The sequence below is a fragment of the Drosophila biarmipes genome, chromosome 2L (genome assembly GCF_025231255.1).
Source record: "Drosophila biarmipes strain raj3 chromosome 2L, RU_DBia_V1.1, whole genome shotgun sequence".
In the NCBI taxonomy this organism is placed as follows: domain Eukaryota; kingdom Metazoa; phylum Arthropoda; class Insecta; order Diptera; family Drosophilidae; genus Drosophila; species Drosophila biarmipes.
In genome coordinates this window covers 23,773,285-23,796,081 of record NC_066612.1, presented here as the reverse complement: position 1 = coordinate 23,796,081, position 22,797 = coordinate 23,773,285, and the positions used below count along the sequence as shown (strand labels likewise).

The window sequence follows — 22,797 nt, the reverse complement described above, 5'->3', positions numbered from 1 at the left end:
GTTCACTTCACGTTTCAAAACACAATAAACGATAGCCGCATTTGCTACCTCCTTATATAGCAAAACGGGGAGGGTTGAAAAGAGAGGGAAGCAGAGTCCATCTCAGTTGTCGAGCGGAGAGCGAGACGAACATATCGTTCGGACTCGCTCGTGTTTCTGGGGGTTTAGGTATAAATATGAGCTCGTCGAAAATTTGGAAATAGTTCTTCAGTGACTTTCGTATCGTGCAGTGTGTTAACAGTAGAGAAGAGAAGTGAAATATGACTGGTCGTGGTAAAGGAGGCAAAGGCTTGGGAAAAGGAGGCGCCAAGCGTCACCGCAAAGTGCTGCGTGACAACATCCAGGGTATCACGAAGCCAGCTATCCGCCGTTTGGCTCGTCGTGGCGGTGTAAAACGCATCTCCGGACTTATATACGAGGAAACACGAGGCGTTCTGAAGGTGTTCTTGGAGAACGTTATCCGTGATGCCGTCACCTACACCGAACACGCCAAGAGGAAGACCGTCACCGCCATGGACGTTGTGTACGCACTGAAGAGGCAAGGCCGCACCCTGTACGGCTTCGGCGGTTAAAAAACTAGTACAGCTTGTACTTTTTCAGCAATCGGTCCTTTTCAGGACCACCATTTAAATTTCCAAAGGAGACACATTTTCCAATAATGCTTTGATTTGAAAGTTGATGCTTCATAAATAATATATGTTTATTGAACCAAAATGAAATTTGAAATGAAAGTAGTTCAGGTAGATACACATCTATTTTGTACAGGCTGTGCCGCAGATACAGCATTGACAGAAATTCGCCATTTTGCGATGAACCTCTTAGGTCTTATTTCTGTCCGACTGCTATAGGACCAACGCTTATACAAAATCGACATCAGTTTCCCACACGTCCTTATACTTATTGTTTTAATAATATGGTATTAGGTCTGAAAATTCTTCAATTCTTTGGTAACACCTTGGTCGTCCTGAAAAGGACGGTTGGGTTTGTTTATGTTTGTTTATGTACAAGTATGTATCAAACGTTTAAGCCTTCTTCTCGGTCTTTTTGGGCAACAGAACAGCCTGTATGTTGGGCAACACTCCACCCTGGGCAATGGTGACGCCGGAGAGCAGCTTGTTCAACTCCTCGTCGTTGCGGATGGCCAGCTGCAGATGACGCGGGATAATCCTAGTCTTCTTGTTGTCACGAGCAGCATTTCCAGCCAACTCGAGAACCTCAGCGGCCAGATATTCCATCACAGCAGCCAGGTAAACTGGAGCGCCGGCACCAACTCGCTCGGCATAGTTGCCCTTGCGGAGCAGACGGTGAATACGGCCTACTGGGAACTGAAGACCGGCACGGTTGGAGCGGGACTTCGCCTTTCCCTTCACTTTGCCACCTTTTCCACGACCAGACATTTTGCTTTACGAGTATTTCACTTAGTTCACTTTACACACTGAAAACGAATGCTCGACGAGCCCCGGGTAGCCACTATTTATACTTTTCCGTCTGCCTGCGCGTTCAGTTAGGGGTGGGTGCCCCAGACCTGAAAACATGGCTCGAGAAAAAGTATAAAGTTGAACGCGCTTGGGCACCATTATGATCAGTGAGTTGTGTTTGTGAAATCATAAGTGAAGTGAATAATGCCGCCGAAAACTAGTGGAAAGGCAGCCAAGAAGGCTGGCAAAGCCCAGAAGAACATCACCAAGAGCGACAAGAAGAAGAAGCGCAAGAGGAAGGAGAGCTACGCCATCTACATTTACAAGGTCCTGAAGCAGGTCCACCCCGACACGGGCATTTCGTCGAAGGCGATGAGCATCATGAACAGCTTTGTGAATGATATCTTCGAACGCATTGCTGCCGAGGCTTCTCGTCTGGCTCACTACAACAAGCGCTCGACTATCACCAGTCGGGAGATCCAAACGGCTGTTCGCCTACTTCTGCCCGGAGAGTTGGCGAAGCACGCCGTCAGTGAGGGAACCAAGGCTGTCACCAAGTACACCAGCTCCAAGTAATTTTCTCCTGCTGCGTATGGGGAGGAAGATCCAAAAAGGCCCTTTTCAGGGCCACAACATATTTAACCAAAGAAACTAAATTTTCAGCTTGCCGTTTGCCAATAAAATGCGTGATAAAAGTTCAATTTGTGTTTTTTTCTGAAGAACTTTGGAGCCTTATATACTTTCCATTTAGATACTCTGGTAAAGCAGCTAAAATTAATGCGGCTACAAGGGTACACTTATAATTATTTGTATTAAGACACAAGTTATGACATATTCTTATTACATATTTCTTTTTTAATCATAAACTAATCGAGTCCAATTAAATGTGGAAAAATGCGAATGGCCATAAAATAATCGGATAAGTGAATTGAAAGTTTCTTTCTCCTGTAAACGAACGTTGTAGCCCTGAAAAGGGCTTGTTTAAATTTCAGATTTCAAAATCTAAAATTACGATTGCGAGCATGTACCAGGTACTGTACTTTTTCACAATTTACTTCTTGGCAGCCGTAGTCTTGGCTTTCGGTTTCTTAGCGGTAGCAGGCGCCGCTGCTTTCTTCACCGCCTTTTTGGGCTTAGCAGAGGCCGCTGGCTTGGCCTTTGCTGCTTTTGCTGCCTTCGGCTTCACTGCGGTCGACTTGGCCTTCGCTGCTGCTGGCTTCGCCTTCACGGTTCCAGTTTTCTTTGCATCCTTGGCCTTCGCCTTCTCTGTTTTCTTCTTCTCTGCGGTCTTTTTGGTGGCCACAGCCTTCTTAGCCTTGGGCTTCTTGTCGGCAGCTGCGGCGGCAACTTTCTTGGCGGTGGCTCCGGTCTTTTTGACGGCTACCTTCTTGCTTTTCACCTTCTTCTCAGCAGACGCAGGCTTCGGCTTCGGATCCTTCTTGGCGGAGGCCGACAGTTTGAATGAACCAGACGCGCCTTTTCCCTTTGTTTGGATCAACTTTCCATTGACCACGGCAGATTTCAAGTATTTCTTTATGAATGGAGCCAGCTTCTGGGCATCGCATTTGTAGGTGGCGGTGATGTATTTCTTGATTGCCAGAAGAGATGAGCCACCTCGTTCCTTCAAATTCTTGATAGAAGCGTCCACCATTTGTTGAGTTGGCGGATGCGATGGCGGGGCAGCGGCCTTCTTTGCTTTTAAGGCAGCGGAACCAGATGCCTTTTTGGTGGCCAGCTTCTTCTCAACTGGCGCTGGGGGAGCAGCCACTGGGGAAGCGGACGTTGCAACTGCAGAATCAGACATTTTTTTTCACTAAACTACACTTTTTTGTATAGAAAACGGAGCGCGCGCTTGTGACCAACCTCCTTCGTTCGAATGAGAATCGAGGAGGAGAGCACTTCAACTGTGAGTCTGGCATCAGTCATTTGCTCTGCTAATTTTTGCTTGAAGTGCAAACTTATTTTCTTATTTTCAGGGCTTAAGATACTAAAACTAAATAATTTTTTTATCGTTTTACATTCAAAAACGATAAATTAAGAAGGTAATGTGCTAGAAATGTTATGTTCTTGTTTTTGTAACCTTTTATAGCCGTATCAACTTCAAGATTGACATTCGTAACATGAATAATTACTTTAAAAAAACATTTTAAAATAAGATTTCTAGAAATATTTTGTAACTTGCTAAGGAAAAATGAAGTTTGAACATTTTACTTTAAGTAATACTACAAGTCTTTATACTTATTATTACTTTAGGTATTTTTTTATTTGTTTCAAGTTGTCCCTTGGCTACATGCAAAATTGGCTGTGAGAACACACTCGGCAATAGTTTTCTGATTGTTAAAAATATAATTAACTTAAAATGTGGTATTTGTTCGATGTTTTCTTATATTTATTATGTCTTTGCTTAGCGCAGTCCAGCTTTTGGGGCATTGTTATTAATAGTTTTCACTACATTTTGCTAATATCCGTCCCATATATAAATTCCATTGAGGCCTGAGACCACACTTAAGTTAATATTAAAGAAAAAATATAAAAAGTACATGTTTTAATATTTTTCTTGTTTTTTATAAGACGTTATGCATTCCTTAGCAGCTATGTCTAATTTATAAATAGCGCTCAAAAGTTTTTATATTTTTTGTTGATGTTTGAATGTCTTATGTTGATCGTGGTTGTTCCATATAACGCTACCCTTTCTCAATACATGCCGACATTCAAAACGAAATTTGTTAAAAAACATTTGATAAAAAAAAAATAAAATATATTGTAAAAAACTAATATTATATATTAGCTTTATCTAATATTTCAAAATACTCTAAACAATTTTCAGAAATATATACATATAGCTACAAACTGTTTATTTTGCGTCCCTATTAAAAAATATCTTGGAGGTTGCACTGCAGTTAAAATTATAAAGAAAATATATGAAATTTTGTTTATTAAACAACCAACAGATTCATTAGCCCAGTTAATATTTTTTTATGCTGCATTTAGTATTTTTTTTTTATTTTTTCTGTTTGAAAGTCTTGACCATCGGTACCGCACAGCAGCTGTCACATAAAAAACCCCGGGAACTCAAATCAAAAGACAATTTCCGACTACTATTAAATTTATCAAGGCAGTACAAATTGGAAAAAATGAATTAACAATTATTCAATTCACTTAAAAAAACGGGACGGAAAATAATTTTTCTTTATTTTTATGTTAAAGCCTCCAGATAAAATTAGTATCTCATTGAATTAATTTGTGGTCCTGAAAAGGACCGATTTGTACAAATTATGTTAGCGCACTGGCAGCCAGTTGAAGCCGTCTCGACCTAAGCACGCTCGCCGCGAATGCGACGGGCCAACTGGATGTCCTTGGGCATGATGGTGACACGCTTGGCGTGAATGGCACACAAGTTGGTATCTTCAAAGAGGCCTACTAGATAGGCCTCGCTAGCTTCCTGCAGAGCCATCACCGCCGAGCTCTGGAATCGCAGGTCAGTCTTGAAGTCCTGAGCGATTTCACGCACCAGACGCTGGAAAGGCAGCTTGCGGATCAGCAGCTCGGTACTCTTCTGGTATCGACGGATCTCACGCAGGGCAACAGTTCCAGGGCGGTACCGATGAGGCTTCTTCACGCCTCCGGTGGCGGGGGCGCTCTTGCGAGCGGCCTTAGTAGCCAGTTGCTTGCGTGGCGCCTTGCCACCAGTCGATTTGCGAGCGGTTTGCTTGGTACGGGCCATTTTCGAATTGACTGCTGTTCACGTTCACTTCACGTTTCAAAACACAATAAACGATAGCCGCATTTGCTACCTCCTTATATAGCAAAACGGGGAGGGTTGAAAAGAGAGGGAAGCAGAGTCCATCTCAGTTGTCGAGCGGAGAGCGAGACGAACATATCGTTCGGACTCGCTCGTGTTTCTGGGGGTTTAGGTATAAATATGAGCTCGTCGAAAATTTGGAAATAGTTCTTCAGTGACTTTCGTATCGTGCAGTGTGTTAACAGTAGAGAAGAGAAGTGAAATATGACTGGTCGTGGTAAAGGAGGCAAAGGCTTGGGAAAAGGAGGCGCCAAGCGTCACCGCAAAGTGCTGCGTGACAACATCCAGGGTATCACGAAGCCAGCTATCCGCCGTTTGGCTCGTCGTGGCGGTGTAAAACGCATCTCCGGACTTATATACGAGGAAACACGAGGCGTTCTGAAGGTGTTCTTGGAGAACGTTATCCGTGATGCCGTCACCTACACCGAACACGCCAAGAGGAAGACCGTCACCGCCATGGACGTTGTGTACGCACTGAAGAGGCAAGGCCGCACCCTGTACGGCTTCGGCGGTTAAAAAACTAGTACAGCTTGTACTTTTTCAGCAATCGGTCCTTTTCAGGACCACCATTTAAATTTCCAAAGGAGACACATTTTCCAATAATGCTTTGATTTGAAAGTTGATGCTTCATAAATAATATATGTTTATTGAACCAAAATGAAATTTGAAATGAAAGTAGTTCAGGTAGATACACATCTATTTTGTACAGGCTGTGCCGCAGATACAGCATTGACAGAAATTCGCCATTTTGCGATGAACCTCTTAGGTCTTATTTCTGTCCGACTGCTATAGGACCAACGCTTATACAAAATCGACATCAGTTTCCCACACGTCCTTATACTTATTGTTTTAATAATATGGTATTAGTATTGAAAATTCTTCAATTCTTTGGTAACACCTTGGTCGTCCTGAAAAGGACGGTTGGGTTTGTTTTTTATGTACAAGTATGTATCAAACGTTTAAGCCTTCTTCTCGGTCTTTTTGGGCAACAGAACAGCCTGTATGTTGGGCAACACTCCACCCTGGGCAATGGTGACGCCGGAGAGCAGCTTGTTCAACTCCTCGTCGTTGCGGATGGCCAGCTGCAGATGACGCGGGATAATCCTAGTCTTCTTGTTGTCACGAGCAGCATTTCCAGCCAACTCGAGAACCTCAGCGGCCAGATATTCCATCACAGCAGCCAGGTAAACTGGAGCGCCGGCACCAACTCGCTCGGCATAGTTGCCCTTGCGGAGCAGACGGTGAATACGGCCTACTGGGAACTGAAGACCGGCACGGTTGGAGCGGGACTTCGCCTTTCCCTTCACTTTGCCACCTTTTCCACGACCAGACATTTTGCTTTACGAGTATTTCACTTAGTTCACTTTACACACTGAAAACGAATGCTCGACGAGCCCCGGGTAGCCACTATTTATACTTTTCCGTCTGCCTGCGCGTTCAGTTAGGGGTGGGTGCCCCAGACCTGAAAACATGGCTCGAGAAAAAGTATAAAGTTGAACGCGCTTGGGCACCATTATGATCAGTGAGTTGTGTTTGTGAAATCATAAGTGAAGTGAATAATGCCGCCGAAAACTAGTGGAAAGGCAGCCAAGAAGGCTGGCAAAGCCCAGAAGAACATCACCAAGAGCGACAAGAAGAAGAAGCGCAAGAGGAAGGAGAGCTACGCCATCTACATTTACAAGGTCCTGAAGCAGGTCCACCCCGACACGGGCATTTCGTCGAAGGCGATGAGCATCATGAACAGCTTTGTGAATGATATCTTCGAACGCATTGCTGCCGAGGCTTCTCGTCTGGCTCACTACAACAAGCGCTCGACTATCACCAGTCGGGAGATCCAAACGGCTGTTCGCCTACTTCTGCCCGGAGAGTTGGCGAAGCACGCCGTCAGTGAGGGAACCAAGGCTGTCACCAAGTACACCAGCTCCAAGTAATTTTCTCCTGCTGCGTATGGGGAGGAAGATCCAAAAAGGCCCTTTTCAGGGCCACAACATATTTAACCAAAGAAACTAAATTTTCAGCTTGCCGTTTGCCAATAAAATGCGTGATAAAAATTCAATTTATGTTTTTTTCCGAAGAACTTTGGAGCCATATATACTTTCCATTTAGATACTCTGGTAAAGCAGCTAAAATTAATGCGGCTACAAGGGTACACTTATAATTATTTGTATTAAGACACAAGTTATGACATATTCTTATTACATATTTCTTTTTTAATCATAAACTAATCGAGTCCAATCAAATGTGGAAAAATGCGAATGGCCATAAAATAATCGGATAAGTGAATTGAAAGTTTCTTTCTCCTGTAAACGAACGTTGTAGCCCTGAAAAGGGCTTGTTTAAATTTCAGATTTCAAAATCTAAAATTACGATTGCGAGCATGTACCAGGTACTGTACTTTTTCACAATTTACTTCTTGGCAGCCGTAGTCTTGGCTTTCGGTTTCTTAGCGGTAGCAGGCGCCGCTGCTTTCTTCACCGCCTTTTTGGGCTTAGCAGAGGCCGCTGGCTTGGCCTTTGCTGCTTTTGCTGCCTTCGGCTTCACTGCGGTCAACTTGGCCTTCGCTGCTGCTGGCTTCGCCTTCACGGTTCCAGTTTTCTTTGCATCCTTGGCCTTCGCCTTCTCTGTTTTCTTCTTCTCTGCGGTCTTTTTGGTGGCCACAGCCTTCTTAGCCTTGGGCTTCTTGTCGGCAGCTGCGGCGGCAACTTTCTTGGCGGTGGCTCCGGTCTTTTTGACGGCTACCTTCTTGCTTTTCACCTTCTTCTCAGCAGACGCAGGCTTCGGCTTCGGATCCTTCTTGGCGGAGGCCGACAGTTTGAATGAACCAGACGCGCCTTTTCCCTTTGTTTGGATCAACTTTCCATTGACCACGGCAGATTTCAAGTATTTCTTTATGAATGGAGCCAGCTTCTGGGCATCGCATTTGTAGGTGGCGGTGATGTATTTCTTGATTGCCAGAAGAGATGAGCCACCTCGTTCCTTCAAATTCTTGATAGAAGCGTCCACCATTTGTTGAGTTGGCGGATGCGATGGCGGGGCAGCGGCCTTCTTTGCTTTTAAGGCAGCGGAACCAGATGCCTTTTTGGTGGCCAGCTTCTTCTCAACTGGCGCTGGGGGAGCAGCCACTGGGGAAGCGGACGTTGCAACTGCAGAATCAGACATTTTTTTTCACTAAACTACACTTTTTTGTATAGAAAACGGAGCGCGCGCTTGTGACCAACCTCCTTCGTTCGAATGAGAATCGAGGAGGAGAGCACTTCAACTGTGAGTCTGGCATCAGTCATTTGCTCTGCTAATTTTTGCTTGAAGTGCAAACTTATTTTCTTATTTTCAGGGCTTAAGATACTAAAACTAAATAATTTTTTTATCGTTTTACATTCAAAAACGATAAATTAAGAAGGTAATGTGCTAGAAATGTTATGTTCTTGTTTTTGTAACCTTTTATAGCCGTATCAACTTCAAGATTGACATTCGTAACATGAATAATTACTTTAAAAAAACATTTTAAAATAAGATTTCTAGAAATATTTTGTAACTTGCTAAGGAAAAATGAAGTTTGAACATTTTACTTTAAGTAATACTACAAGTCTTTATACTTATTATTACTTTAGGTATTTTTTTATTTGTTTCAAGTTGTCCCTTGGCTACATGCAAAATTGGCTGTGAGAACACACTCGGCAATAGTTTTCTGATTGTTAAAAATATAATTAACTTAAAATGTGGTATTTGTTCGATGTTTTCTTATATTTATTATGTCTTTGCTTAGCGCAGTCCAGCTTTTGGGGCATTGTTATTAATAGTTTTCACTACATTTTGCTAATATCCGTCCCTTATATAAATTCCATTGAGGCCTGAGACCACACTTAAGTTAATATTAAAGAAAAAATATAAAAAGTACATGTTTTAATATTTTTCTTGTTTTTTATAAGACGTTATGCATTCCTTAGCAGCTATGTCTAATTTATAAATAGCGCTCAAAAGTTTTTATATTTTTTGTTGATGTTTGAATGTCTTATGTTGATCGTGGTTGTTCCATATAACGCTACCCTTTCTCAATACATGCCGACATTCAAAACGAAATTTGTTAAAAAACATTTGATAAAAAAAAAATAAAATATATTGTAAAAAACTAATATTATATATTAGCTTTATCTAATATTTCAAAATACTCTAAACAATTTTCAGAAATATATACATATAGCTACAAACTGTTTATTTTGCGTCCCTATTAAAAAATATCTTGGAGGTTGCACTGCAGTTAAAATTATAAAGAAAATATATGAAATTTTGTTTATTAAACAACCAACAGATTCATTAGCCCAGTTAATATTTTTTTATGCTGCATTTAGTATTTTTTTTTATTTTTTCTGTTTGAAAGTCTTGACCATCGGTACCGCACAGCAGCTGTCACATAAAAAACCCCGGGAACTCAAATCAAAAGACAATTTCCGACTACTATTAAATTTATCAAGGCAGTACAAATTGGAAAAAATGAATTAACAATTATTCAATTCGCTTAAAAAAACGGGTCGGAAAATAATTTTCTTTATTTTTATGTTAAAGCCTCCAGATAAAATTAGTATCTCATTGAATTAATTTGTGGTCCTGAAAAGGACCGATTTGTACAAATTATGTAAGCGCACTGGCAGCCAGTTGAAGCCGTCTCGACTTAAGCACGCTCGCCGCGAATGCGACGGGCCAACTGGATGTCCTTGGGCATGATGGTGACACGCTTGGCATGAATGGCACACAAGTTGGTATCTTCAAAGAGGCCTACTAGATAGGCCTCGCTAGCTTCCTGCAGAGCCATCACCGCCGAGCTCTGGAATCGCAGGTCAGTCTTGAAGTCCTGAGCGATTTCACGCACCAGACGCTGGAAAGGCAGCTTGCGGATCAGCAGCTCGGTACTCTTCTGGTATCGACGGATCTCACGCAGGGCAACAGTTCCAGGGCGGTACCGATGAGGCTTCTTCACGCCTCCGGTGGCGGGGGCGCTCTTGCGAGCGGCCTTTGTAGCCAGTTGCTTGCGTGGCGCCTTGCCACCAGTCGATTTGCGAGCGGTTTGCTTGGTACGGGCCATTTTCGAATTCACTGCTGTTCACGTTCACTTCACGTTTCAAAACACAATAAACGATAGCCGCATTTGCTACCTCCTTATATAGCAAAACGGGGAGGGTTGAAAAGAGAGGGAAGCAGAGTCCATCTCAGTTGTCGAGCGGAGAGCGAGACGAACATATCTTTCGGACTCGCTCGTGTTTCTGGGGGTTTAGGTATAAATATGAGCTCGTCGAAAATTTGGAAATAGTTCTTCAGTGACTTTCGTACCGTGCAGTGTGTTAACAGTAGAGAAGAGAAGTGAAATATGACTGGTCGTGGTAAAGGAGGCAAAGGCTTGGGAAAAGGAGGCGCCAAGCGTCACCGCAAAGTGCTGCGTGACAACATCCAGGGTATCACGAAGCCAGCTATCCGCCGTTTGGCTCGTCGTGGCGGTGTAAAACGCATCTCCGGACTTATATACGAGGAAACACGAGGCGTTCTGAAGGTGTTCTTGGAGAACGTTATCCGTGATGCCGTCACCTACACCGAACACGCCAAGAGGAAGACCGTCACCGCCATGGACGTTGTGTACGCACTGAAGAGGCAAGGCCGCACCCTGTACGGCTTCGGCGGTTAAAAAACTAGTACAGCTTGTACTTTTTCAGCAATCGGTCCTTTTCAGGACCACCATTTAAATTTCCAAAGAGACACATTTTCCAATAATGCTTTGATTCGAAAGTTGATGCTTCATAAATAATATATGTTTATTGAACCAAAATGAAATTTGAAATGAAAGTGGTTCAGGTAGATACACATCTATTTTGTACAGGCTGTGCCGCAGATACAGCATTGACGGAAATTCGCCATTTTGCGATGAACCTCTTAGGTCTTATTCTGTCCGACTGCTATAGGACCAACGCTTATACAAAATCGACATCAGTTTCCCACACGTCCTTATACTTATTGTTTTAATAATATGGTATTAGTATTGAAAATTCTTCAATTCTTTGGTAACACCTTGGTCGTCCTGAAAAGGACGGTTGGGTTTGTTTATGTTTGTTTATGTACAAGTATGTATCAAACGTTTAAGCCTTCTTCTCGGTCTTTTTGGGCAACAGAACAGCCTGTATGTTGGGCAACACTCCACCCTGGGCAATGGTGACGCCGGAGAGCAGCTTGTTCAACTCCTCGTCGTTGCGGATGGCCAGCTGCAGATGACGCGGGATAATCCTAGTCTTCTTGTTGTCACGAGCAGCATTTCCAGCCAACTCGAGAACCTCAGCGGCCAGATATTCCATCACAGCAGCCAGGTAAACTGGAGCGCCGGCACCAACTCGCTCGGCATAGTTGCCCTTGCGGAGCAGACGGTGAATACGGCCTACTGGGAACTGAAGACCGGCACGGTTGGAGCGGGACTTCGCCTTTCCCTTCACTTTGCCACCTTTTCCACGACCAGACATTTTGCTTTACGAGTATTTCACTTAGTTCACTTTACACACTGAAAACGAATGCTCGACGAGCCCCGGGTAGCCACTATTTATACTTTTCCGTCTGCCTGCGCGTTCAGTTGGGGGTGGGTGCCCCAGACCTGAAAACATGGCTCGAGAAAAAGTATAAAGTTGAACGCGCTTGGGCACCATTATGATCAGTGAGTTGTGTTTGTGAAATCATAAGTGAAGTGAATAATGCCGCCGAAAACTAGTGGAAAGGCAGCCAAGAAGGCTGGCAAAGCCCAGAAGAACATCACCAAGAGCGACAAGAAGAAGAAGCGCAAGAGGAAGGAGAGCTACGCCATCTACATTTACAAGGTCCTGAAGCAGGTCCACCCCGACACGGGCATTTCGTCGAAGGCGATGAGCATCATGAACAGCTTTGTGAATGATATCTTCGAACGCATTGCTGCCGAGGCTTCTCGTCTGGCTCACTACAACAAGCGCTCGACTATCACCAGTCGGGAGATCCAAACGGCTGTTCGCCTACTTCTGCCCGGAGAGTTGGCGAAGCACGCCGTCAGTGAGGGAACCAAGGCTGTCACCAAGTACACCAGCTCCAAGTAATTTTCTCCTGCTGCGTATGGGGAGGAAGATCCAAAAAGGCCCTTTTCAGGGCCACAACATATTTAACCAAAGAAACTAAATTTTCAGCTTGCCGTTTGCCAATAAAATGCGTGATAAAAATTCAATTTATGTTTTTTTCTGAAGAACTTTGGAGCCATATATACTTTCCATTTAGATACTCTGGTAAAGCAGCTAAAATTAATGCGGCTACAAGGGTACACTTATAATTATTTGTATTAAGACACAAGTTATGACATATTCTTATTACATATTTCTTTTTTAATCATAAACTAATCGAGTCCAATTAAATGTGGAAAAATGCGAATGGCCATAAAATAATCGGATAAGTGAATTGAAAGTTTCTTTCTCCTGTAAACGAACGTTGTAGCCCTGAAAAGGGCTTGTTTAAATTTCAGATTTCAAAATCTAAAATTACGATTGCGAGCATGTACCAGGTACTGTACTTTTTCACAATTTACTTCTTGGCAGCCGTAGTCTTGGCTTTCGGTTTCTTAGCGGTAGCAGGCGCCGCTGCTTTCTTCACCGCCTTTTTGGGCTTAGCAGAGGCCGCTGGCTTGGCCTTTGCTGCTTTTGCTGCCTTCGGCTTCACTGCGGTCGACTTGGCCTTCGCTGCTGCTGGCTTCGCCTTCACGGTTCCAGTTTTCTTTGCATCCTTGGCCTTCGCCTTCTCTGTTTTCTTCTTCTCTGCGGTCTTTTTGGTGGCCACAGCCTTCTTAGCCTTGGGCTTCTTGTCGGCAGCTGCGGCGGCAACTTTCTTGGCGGTGGCTCCGGTCTTTTTGACGGCTACCTTCTTGCTTTTCACCTTCTTCTCAGCAGACGCAGGCTTCGGCTTCGGATCCTTCTTGGCGGAGGCCGACAGTTTGAATGAACCAGACGCGCCTTTTCCCTTTGTTTGGATCAACTTTCCATTGACCACGGCAGATTTCAAGTATTTCTTTATGAATGGAGCCAGCTTCTGGGCATCGCATTTGTAGGTGGCGGTGATGTATTTCTTGATTGCCAGAAGAGATGAGCCACCTCGTTCCTTCAAATTCTTGATAGAAGCGTCCACCATTTGTTGAGTTGGCGGATGCGATGGCGGGGCAGCGGCCTTCTTTGCTTTTAAGGCAGCGGAACCAGATGCCTTTTTGGTGGCCAGCTTCTTCTCAACTGGCGCTGGGGGAGCAGCCACTGGGGAAGCGGACGTTGCAACTGCAGAATCAGACATTTTTTTTCACTAAACTACACTTTTTTGTATAGAAAACGGAGCGCGCGCTTGTGACCAACCTCCTTCGTTCGAATGAGAATCGAGGAGGAGAGCACTTCAACTGTGAGTCTGGCATCAGTCATTTGCTCTGCTAATTTTTGCTTGAAGTGCAAACTTATTTTCTTATTTTCAGGGCTTAAGATACTAAAACTAAATAATTTTTTTATCGTTTTACATTCAAAAACGATAAATTAAGAAGGTAATGTGCTAGAAATGTTATGTTCTTGTTTTTGTAACCTTTTATAGCCGTATCAACTTCAAGATTGACATTCGTAACATGAATAATTACTTTAAAAAAACATTTTAAAATAAGATTTCTAGAAATATTTTGTAACTTGCTAAGGAAAAATGAAGTTTGAACATTTTACTTTAAGTAATACTACAAGTCTTTATACTTATTATTACTTTAGGTATTTTTTTATTTGTTTCAAGTTGTCCCTTGGCTACATGCAAAATTGGCTGTGAGAACACACTCGGCAATAGTTTTCTGATTGTTAAAAATATAATTAACTTAAAATGTGGTATTTGTTCGATGTTTTCTTATATTTATTATGTCTTTGCTTAGCGCAGTCCAGCTTTTGGGGCATTGTTATTAATAGTTTTCACTACATTTTGCTAATATCCGTCCCTTATATAAATTCCATTGAGGCCTGAGACCACAAGTTAATATTAAAGAAAAAATATAAAAAGTACATGTTTTAATATTTTTCTTGTTTTTTATAAGACGTTATGCATTCCTTAGCAGCTATGTCTAATTTATAAATAGCGCTCAAAAGTTTTTATATTTTTTGTTGATGTTTGAATGTCTTATGTTGATCGTGGTTGTTCCATATAACGCTACCCTTTCTCAATACATGCCGACATTCAAAACGAAATTTGTTAAAAAACATTTGATAAAAAAAAAATAAAATATATTGTAAAAAACTAATATTATATATTAGCTTTATCTAATATTTCAAAATACTCTAAACAATTTTCAGAAATATATACATATAGCTACAAACTGTTTATTTTGCGTCCCTATTAAAAAATATCTTGGAGGTTGCACTGCAGTTAAAATTATAAAGAAAATATATGAAATTTTGTTTATTAAACAACCAACAGATTCATTAGCCCAGTTAATATTTTTTTATGCTGCATTTAGTATTTTTTTTTATTTTTTCTGTTTGAAAGTCTTGACCATCGGTACCGCACAGCAGCTGTCACATAAAAAACCCCGGGAACTCAAATCAAAAGACAATTTCCGACTACTATTAAATTTATCAAGGCAGTACAAATTGGAAAAAATGAATTAACAATTATTCAATTCGCTTAAAAAAACGGGTCGGAAAATAATTTTCTTTATTTTTATGTTAAAGCCTCCAGATAAAATTAGTATCTCATTGAATTAATTTGTGGTCCTGAAAAGGACCGATTTGTACAAATTATGTAAGCGCACTGGCAGCCAGTTGAAGCCGTCTCGACTTAAGCACGCTCGCCGCGAATGCGACGGGCCAACTGGATGTCCTTGGGCATGATGGTGACACGCTTGGCATGAATGGCACACAAGTTGGTATCTTCAAAGAGGCCTACTAGATAGGCCTCGCTAGCTTCCTGCAGAGCCATCACCGCCGAGCTCTGGAATCGCAGGTCAGTCTTGAAGTCCTGAGCGATTTCACGCACCAGACGCTGGAAAGGCAGCTTGCGGATCAGCAGCTCGGTACTCTTCTGGTATCGACGGATCTCACGCAGGGCAACAGTTCCAGGGCGGTACCGATGAGGCTTCTTCACGCCTCCGGTGGCGGGGGCGCTCTTGCGAGCGGCCTTTGTAGCCAGTTGCTTGCGTGGCGCCTTGCCACCAGTCGATTTGCGAGCGGTTTGCTTGGTACGGGCCATTTTCGAATTCACTGCTGTTCACGTTCACTTCACGTTTCAAAACACAATAAACGATAGCCGCATTTGCTACCTCCTTATATAGCAAAACGGGGAGGGTTGAAAAGAGAGGGAAGCAGAGTCCATCTCAGTTGTCGAGCGGAGAGCGAGACGAACATATCTTTCGGACTCGCTCGTGTTTCTGGGGGTTTAGGTATAAATATGAGCTCGTCGAAAATTTGGAAATAGTTCTTCAGTGACTTTCGTACCGTGCAGTGTGTTAACAGTAGAGAAGAGAAGTGAAATATGACTGGTCGTGGTAAAGGAGGCAAAGGCTTGGGAAAAGGAGGCGCCAAGCGTCACCGCAAAGTGCTGCGTGACAACATCCAGGGTATCACGAAGCCAGCTATCCGCCGTTTGGCTCGTCGTGGCGGTGTAAAACGCATCTCCGGACTTATATACGAGGAAACACGAGGCGTTCTGAAGGTGTTCTTGGAGAACGTTATCCGTGATGCCGTCACCTACACCGAACACGCCAAGAGGAAGACCGTCACCGCCATGGACGTTGTGTACGCACTGAAGAGGCAAGGCCGCACCCTGTACGGCTTCGGCGGTTAAAAAACTAGTACAGCTTGTACTTTTTCAGCAATCGGTCCTTTTCAGGACCACCATTTAAATTTCCAAAGAGACACATTTTCCAATAATGCTTTGATTCGAAAGTTGATGCTTCATAAATAATATATGTTTATTGAACCAAAATGAAATTTGAAATGAAAGTGGTTCAGGTAGATACACATCTATTTTGTACAGGCTGTGCCGCAGATACAGCATTGACGGAAATTCGCCATTTTGCGATGAACCTCTTAGGTCTTATTCTGTCCGACTGCTATAGGACCAACGCTTATACAAAATCGACATCAGTTTCCCACACGTCCTTATACTTATTGTTTTAATAATATGGTATTAGTATTGAAAATTCTTCAATTCTTTGGTAACACCTTGGTCGTCCTGAAAAGGACGGTTGGGTTTGTTTATGTTTGTTTATGTACAAGTATGTATCAAACGTTTAAGCCTTCTTCTCGGTCTTTTTGGGCAACAGAACAGCCTGTATGTTGGGCAACACTCCACCCTGGGCAATGGTGACGCCGGAGAGCAGCTTGTTCAACTCCTCGTCGTTGCGGATGGCCAGCTGCAGATGACGCGGGATAATCCTAGTCTTCTTGTTGTCACGAGCAGCATTTCCAGCCAACTCGAGAACCTCAGCGGCCAGATATTCCATCACAGCAGCCAGGTAAACTGGAGCGCCGGCACCAACTCGCTCGGCATAGTTGCCCTTGCGGAGCAGACGGTGAATACGGCCTACTGGGAACTGAAGACCGGCACGGTTGGAGCGGGACTTCGCCTTTCCCTTCACTTTGCCACCTTTTCCACGACCAGACATTTTGCTTTACGAGTATTTCACTTAGTTCACTTTACACACTAAAAACGAATGCTCGACGAGCCCCGGGTAGCCACATATTTATACTTTTCCGTCTGCCTGCGCGTTCAGTTAGGGGTGGGTGCCCCAGACCTGAAAACATGGCTCGAGAAAAAGTATAAAGTTGAACGCGCTTGGGCACCATTATGATCAGTGAGTTGTGTTTGTGAAATCATAAGTGAAGTGAATAATGCCGCCGAAAACTAGTGGAAAGGCAGCCAAGAAGGCTGGCAAAGCCCAGAAGAACATCACCAAGAGCGACAAGAAGAAGAAGCGCAAGAGGAAGGAGAGCTACGCCATCTACATTTACAAGGTCCTGAAGCAGGTCCACCCCGACACGGGCATTTCGTCGAAGGCGATGAGCATCATGAACAGCTTTGTGAATGATATCTTCGAACGCATTGCTGCCGAGGCTTCTCGTCTGGCTCACTACAACAAGCGCTCGACTATCACCAGTCGGGAGATCCAAACGGCTGTTCGCCTACTTCTGCCCGGAGAGTTGGCGAAGCACGCCGTCAGTGAGGGAACCAAGGCTGTCACCAAGTACACCAGCTCCAAGTAATTTTCTCCTGCTGCGTATGGGGAGGAAGATCCAAAAAGGCCCTTTTCAGGGCCACAACATATTTAACCAAAGAAACTAAATTTTCAGCTTGCCGTTTGCCAATAAAATGCGTGATAAAAGTTCAATTTGTGTTTTTTTCTGAAGAACTTTGGAGCCTTATATACTTTCCATTTAGATACTCTGGTAAAGCAGCTAAAATTAATGCGGCTACAAGGGTACACTTATAATTATTTGTATTAAGACACAAGTTATGACATATTCTTATTACATATTTCTTTTTTAATCATAAACTAATCGAGTCCAATTAAATGTGGAAAAATGCGAATGGCCATAAAATAATCGGATAAGTGAATTGAAAGTTTCTTTCTCCTGTAAACGAACGTTGTAGCCCTGAAAAGGGCTTGTTTAAATTTCAGATTTCAAAATCTAAAATTACGATTGCGAGCATGTACCAGGTACTGTACTTTTTCACAATTTACTTCTTGGCAGCCGTAGTCTTGGCTTTCGGTTTCTTAGCGGTAGCAGGCGCCGCTGCTTTCTTCACCGCCTTTTTGGGCTTAGCAGAGGCCGCTGGCTTGGCCTTTGCTGCTTTTGCTGCCTTCGGCTTCACTGCGGTCGACTTGGCCTTCGCTGCTGCTGGCTTCGCCTTCACGGTTCCAGTTTTCTTTGCATCCTTGGCCTTCGCCTTCTCTGTTTTCTTCTTCTCTGCGGTCTTTTTGGTGGCCACAGCCTTCTTAGCCTTGGGCTTCTTGTCGGCAGCTGCGGCGGCAACTTTCTTGGCGGTGGCTCCGGTCTTTTTGACGGCTACCTTCTTGCTTTTCACCTTCTTCTCAGCAGACGCAGGCTTCGGCTTCGGATCCTTCTTGGCGGAGGCCGACAGTTTGAATGAACCAGACGCGCCTTTTCCCTTTGTTTGGATCAACTTTCCATTGACCACGGCAGATTTCAAGTATTTCTTTATGAATGGAGCCAGCTTCTGGGCATCGCATTTGTAGGTGGCGGTGATGTATTTCTTGATTGCCAGAAGAGATGAGCCACCTCGTTCCTTCAAATTCTTGATAGAAGCGTCCACCATTTGTTGAGTTGGCGGATGCGATGGCGGGGCAGCGGCCTTCTTTGCTTTTAAGGCAGCGGAACCAGATGCCTTTTTGGTGGCCAGCTTCTTCTCAACTGGCGCTGGGGGAGCAGCCACTGGGGAAGCGGACGTTGCAACTGCAGAATCAGACATTTTTTTTCACTAAACTACACTTTTTTGTATAGAAAACGGAGCGCGCGCTTGTGACCAACCTCCTTCGTTCGAATGAGAATCGAGGAGGAGAGCACTTCAACTGTGAGTCTGGCATCAGTCATTTGCTCTGCTAATTTTTGCTTGAAGTGCAAACTTATTTTCTTATTTTCAGGGCTTAAGATACTAAAACTAAATAATTTTTTTATCGTTTTACATTCAAAAACGATAAATTAAGAAGGTAATGTGCTAGAAATGTTATGTTCTTGTTTTTGTAACCTTTTATAGCCGTATCAACTTCAAGATTGACATTCGTAACATGAATAATTACTTTAAAAAAACATTTTAAAATAAGATTTCTAGAAATATTTTGTAACTTGCTAAGGAAAAATGAAGTTTGAACATTTTACTTTAAGTAATACTACAAGTCTTTATACTTATTATTACTTTAGGTATTTTTTTATTTGTTTCAAGTTGTCCCTTGGCTACATGCAAAATTGGCTGTGAGAACACACTCGGCAATAGTTTTCTGATTGTTAAAAATATAATTAACTTAAAATGTGGTATTTGTTCGATGTTTTCTTATATTTATTATGTCTTTGCTTAGCGCAGTCCAGCTTTTGGGGCATTGTTATTAATAGTTTTCACTACATTTTGCTAATATCCGTCCCTTATATAAATTCCATTGAGGCCTGAGACCACACTTAAGTTAATATTAAAGAAAAAATATAAAAAGTACATGTTTTAATATTTTTCTTGTTTTTTATAAGACGTTATGCATTCCTTAGCAGCTATGTCTAATTTATAAATAGCGCTCAAAAGTTTTTATATTTTTTGTTGATGTTTGAATGTCTTATGTTGATCGTGGTTGTTCCATATAACGCTACCCTTTCTCAATACATGCCGACATTCAAAACGAAATTTGTTAAAAAACATTTGATAAAAAAAAAATAAAATATATTGTAAAAAACTAATATTATATATTAGCTTTATCTAATATTTCAAAATACTCTAAACAATTTTCAGAAATATATACATATAGCTACAAACTGTTTATTTTGCGTCCCTATTAAAAAATATCTTGGAGGTTGCACTGCAGTTAAAATTATAAAGAAAATATATGAAATTTTGTTTATTAAACAACCAACAGATTCATTAGCCCAGTTAATATTTTTTTATGCTGCATTTAGTATTTTTTTTTATTTTTTCTGTTTGAAAGTCTTGACCATCGGTACCGCACAGCAGCTGTCACATAAAAAACCCCGGGAACTCAAATCAAAAGACAATTTCCGACTACTATTAAATTTATCAAGGCAGTACAAATTGGAAAAAATGAATTAACAATTATTCAATTCGCTTAAAAAAACGGGTCGGAAAATAATTTTCTTTATTTTTATGTTAAAGCCTCCAGATAAAATTAGTATCTCATTGAATTAATTTGTGGTCCTGAAAAGGACCGATTTGTACAAATTATGTAAGCGCACTGGCAGCCAGTTGAAGCCGTCTCGACTTAAGCACGCTCGCCGCGAATGCGACGGGCCAACTGGATGTCCTTGGGCATGATGGTGACACGCTTGGCATGAATGGCACACAAGTTGGTATCTTCAAAGAGGCCTACTAGATAGGCCTCGCTAGCTTCCTGCAGAGCCATCACCGCCGAGCTCTGGAATCGCAGGTCAGTCTTGAAGTCCTGAGCGATTTCACGCACCAGACGCTGGAAAGGCAGCTTGCGGATCAGCAGCTCGGTACTCTTCTGGTATCGACGGATCTCACGCAGGGCAACAGTTCCAGGGCGGTACCGATGAGGCTTCTTCACGCCTCCGGTGGCGGGGGCGCTCTTGCGAGCGGCCTTTGTAGCCAGTTGCTTGCGTGGCGCCTTGCCACCAGTCGATTTGCGAGCGGTTTGCTTGGTACGGGCCATTTTCGAATTCACTGCTGTTCACGTTCACTTCACGTTTCAAAACACAATAAACGATAGCCGCATTTGCTACCTCCTTATATAGCAAAACGGGGAGGGTTGAAAAGAGAGGGAAGCAGAGTCCATCTCAGTTGTCGAGCGGAGAGCGAGACGAACATATCTTTCGGACTCGCTCGTGTTTCTGGGGGTTTAGGTATAAATATGAGCTCGTCGAAAATTTGGAAATAGTTCTTCAGTGACTTTCGTACCGTGCAGTGTGTTAACAGTAGAGAAGAGAAGTGAAATATGACTGGTCGTGGTAAAGGAGGCAAAGGCTTGGGAAAAGGAGGCGCCAAGCGTCACCGCAAAGTGCTGCGTGACAACATCCAGGGTATCACGAAGCCAGCTATCCGCCGTTTGGCTCGTCGTGGCGGTGTAAAACGCATCTCCGGACTTATATACGAGGAAACACGAGGCGTTCTGAAGGTGTTCTTGGAGAACGTTATCCGTGATGCCGTCACCTACACCGAACACGCCAAGAGGAAGACCGTCACCGCCATGGACGTTGTGTACGCACTGAAGAGGCAAGGCCGCACCCTGTACGGCTTCGGCGGTTAAAAAACTAGTACAGCTTGTACTTTTTCAGCAATCGGTCCTTTTCAGGACCACCATTTAAATTTCCAAAGAGACACATTTTCCAATAATGCTTTGATTCGAAAGTTGATGCTTCATAAATAATATATGTTTATTGAACCAAAATGAAATTTGAAATGAAAGTGGTTCAGGTAGATACACATCTATTTTGTACAGGCTGTGCCGCAGATACAGCATTGACGGAAATTCGCCATTTTGCGATGAACCTCTTAGGTCTTATTCTGTCCGACTGCTATAGGACCAACGCTTATACAAAATCGACATCAGTTTCCCACACGTCCTTATACTTATTGTTTTAATAATATGGTATTAGTATTGAAAATTCTTCAATTCTTTGGTAACACCTTGGTCGTCCTGAAAAGGACGGTTGGGTTTGTTTATGTTTGTTTATGTACAAGTATGTATCAAACGTTTAAGCCTTCTTCTCGGTCTTTTTGGGCAACAGAACAGCCTGTATGTTGGGCAACACTCCACCCTGGGCAATGGTGACGCCGGAGAGCAGCTTGTTCAACTCCTCGTCGTTGCGGATGGCCAGCTGCAGATGACGCGGGATAATCCTAGTCTTCTTGTTGTCACGAGCAGCATTTCCAGCCAACTCGAGAACCTCAGCGGCCAGATATTCCATCACAGCAGCCAGGTAAACTGGAGCGCCGGCACCAACTCGCTCGGCATAGTTGCCCTTGCGGAGCAGACGGTGAATACGGCCTACTGGGAACTGAAGACCGGCACGGTTGGAGCGGGACTTCGCCTTTCCCTTCACTTTGCCACCTTTTCCACGACCAGACATTTTGCTTTACGAGTATTTCACTTAGTTCACTTTACACACTAAAAACGAATGCTCGACGAGCCCCGGGTAGCCACATATTTATACTTTTCCGTCTGCCTGCGCGTTCAGTTAGGGGTGGGTGCCCCAGACCTGAAAACATGGCTCGAGAAAAAGTATAAAGTTGAACGCGCTTGGGCACCATTATGATCAGTGAGTTGTGTTTGTGAAATCATAAGTGAAGTGAATAATGCCGCCGAAAACTAGTGGAAAGGCAGCCAAGAAGGCTGGCAAAGCCCAGAAGAACATCACCAAGAGCGACAAGAAGAAGAAGCGCAAGAGGAAGGAGAGCTACGCCATCTACATTTACAAGGTCCTGAAGCAGGTCCACCCCGACACGGGCATTTCGTCGAAGGCGATGAGCATCATGAACAGCTTTGTGAATGATATCTTCGAACGCATTGCTGCCGAGGCTTCTCGTCTGGCTCACTACAACAAGCGCTCGACTATCACCAGTCGGGAGATCCAAACGGCTGTTCGCCTACTTCTGCCCGGAGAGTTGGCGAAGCACGCCGTCAGTGAGGGAACCAAGGCTGTCACCAAGTACACCAGCTCCAAGTAATTTTCTCCTGCTGCGTATGGGGAGGAAGATCCAAAAAGGCCCTTTTCAGGGCCACAACATATTTAACCAAAGAAACTAAATTTTCAGCTTGCCGTTTGCCAATAAAATGCGTGATAAAAGTTCAATTTGTGTTTTTTTCTGAAGAACTTTGGAGCCTTATATACTTTC

The 22,797-nt window shown here is 43.2% G+C and overlaps 6 protein-coding genes and 1 pseudogene across 6 annotated transcripts; 5 read left to right on the top strand and 2 right to left on the bottom strand.

Moving 5' to 3' along the window:
- The first annotated feature begins 1,342 nt into the window (after positions 1–1,342).
- On the top strand, positions 1,343–2,119 carry LOC108021908 (histone H2B). The gene has a single exon (XM_017090730.3). It carries the CDS (start codon positions 1,623–1,625, stop codon positions 1,992–1,994), a length of 372 nt encoding a protein of 123 aa, XP_016946219.2. The 5' UTR covers positions 1,343–1,622; the 3' UTR covers positions 1,995–2,119.
- Positions 2,120–4,731: 2,612 nt separating this feature from the next.
- LOC127010666 (uncharacterized) lies at positions 4,732–10,325 on the bottom strand. Its single transcript, XM_050885059.1, is given in 2 exon segments — positions 4,732–5,148; positions 9,887–10,325. Coding segments are annotated over 2 exon segments (828 nt in total). The 5' UTR covers positions 10,298–10,325.
- On the top strand, positions 6,500–7,151 carry LOC127010607 (histone H2B). Its single transcript, XM_050884815.1, has one exon. The coding sequence runs from the start codon at positions 6,780–6,782 to the stop codon at positions 7,149–7,151; it is 372 nt and encodes a 123-aa protein (XP_050740772.1). The 5' UTR covers positions 6,500–6,779.
- Positions 10,326–11,939: 1,614 nt separating the features above from the next.
- Positions 11,940–12,311, top strand: LOC127010723 (histone H2B). Its single transcript, XM_050885313.1, has one exon. It carries the CDS (start codon positions 11,940–11,942, stop codon positions 12,309–12,311), a length of 372 nt encoding a protein of 123 aa, XP_050741270.1.
- Positions 12,312–14,976: 2,665 nt separating this feature from the next.
- LOC127010665 (uncharacterized) lies at positions 14,977–20,642 on the bottom strand (annotated as a pseudogene).
- On the top strand, positions 17,097–17,593 carry LOC122818052 (histone H2B). The gene has a single exon (XM_044091512.2). The coding sequence runs from the start codon at positions 17,097–17,099 to the stop codon at positions 17,466–17,468; it is 372 nt and encodes a 123-aa protein (XP_043947447.1). The 3' UTR covers positions 17,469–17,593.
- Positions 20,643–22,257: 1,615 nt separating the features above from the next.
- Positions 22,258–22,754, top strand: LOC127010722 (histone H2B). The gene has a single exon (XM_050885312.1). The coding sequence runs from the start codon at positions 22,258–22,260 to the stop codon at positions 22,627–22,629; it is 372 nt and encodes a 123-aa protein (XP_050741269.1). The 3' UTR covers positions 22,630–22,754.
- Positions 22,755–22,797: the final 43 nt, after the last annotated feature.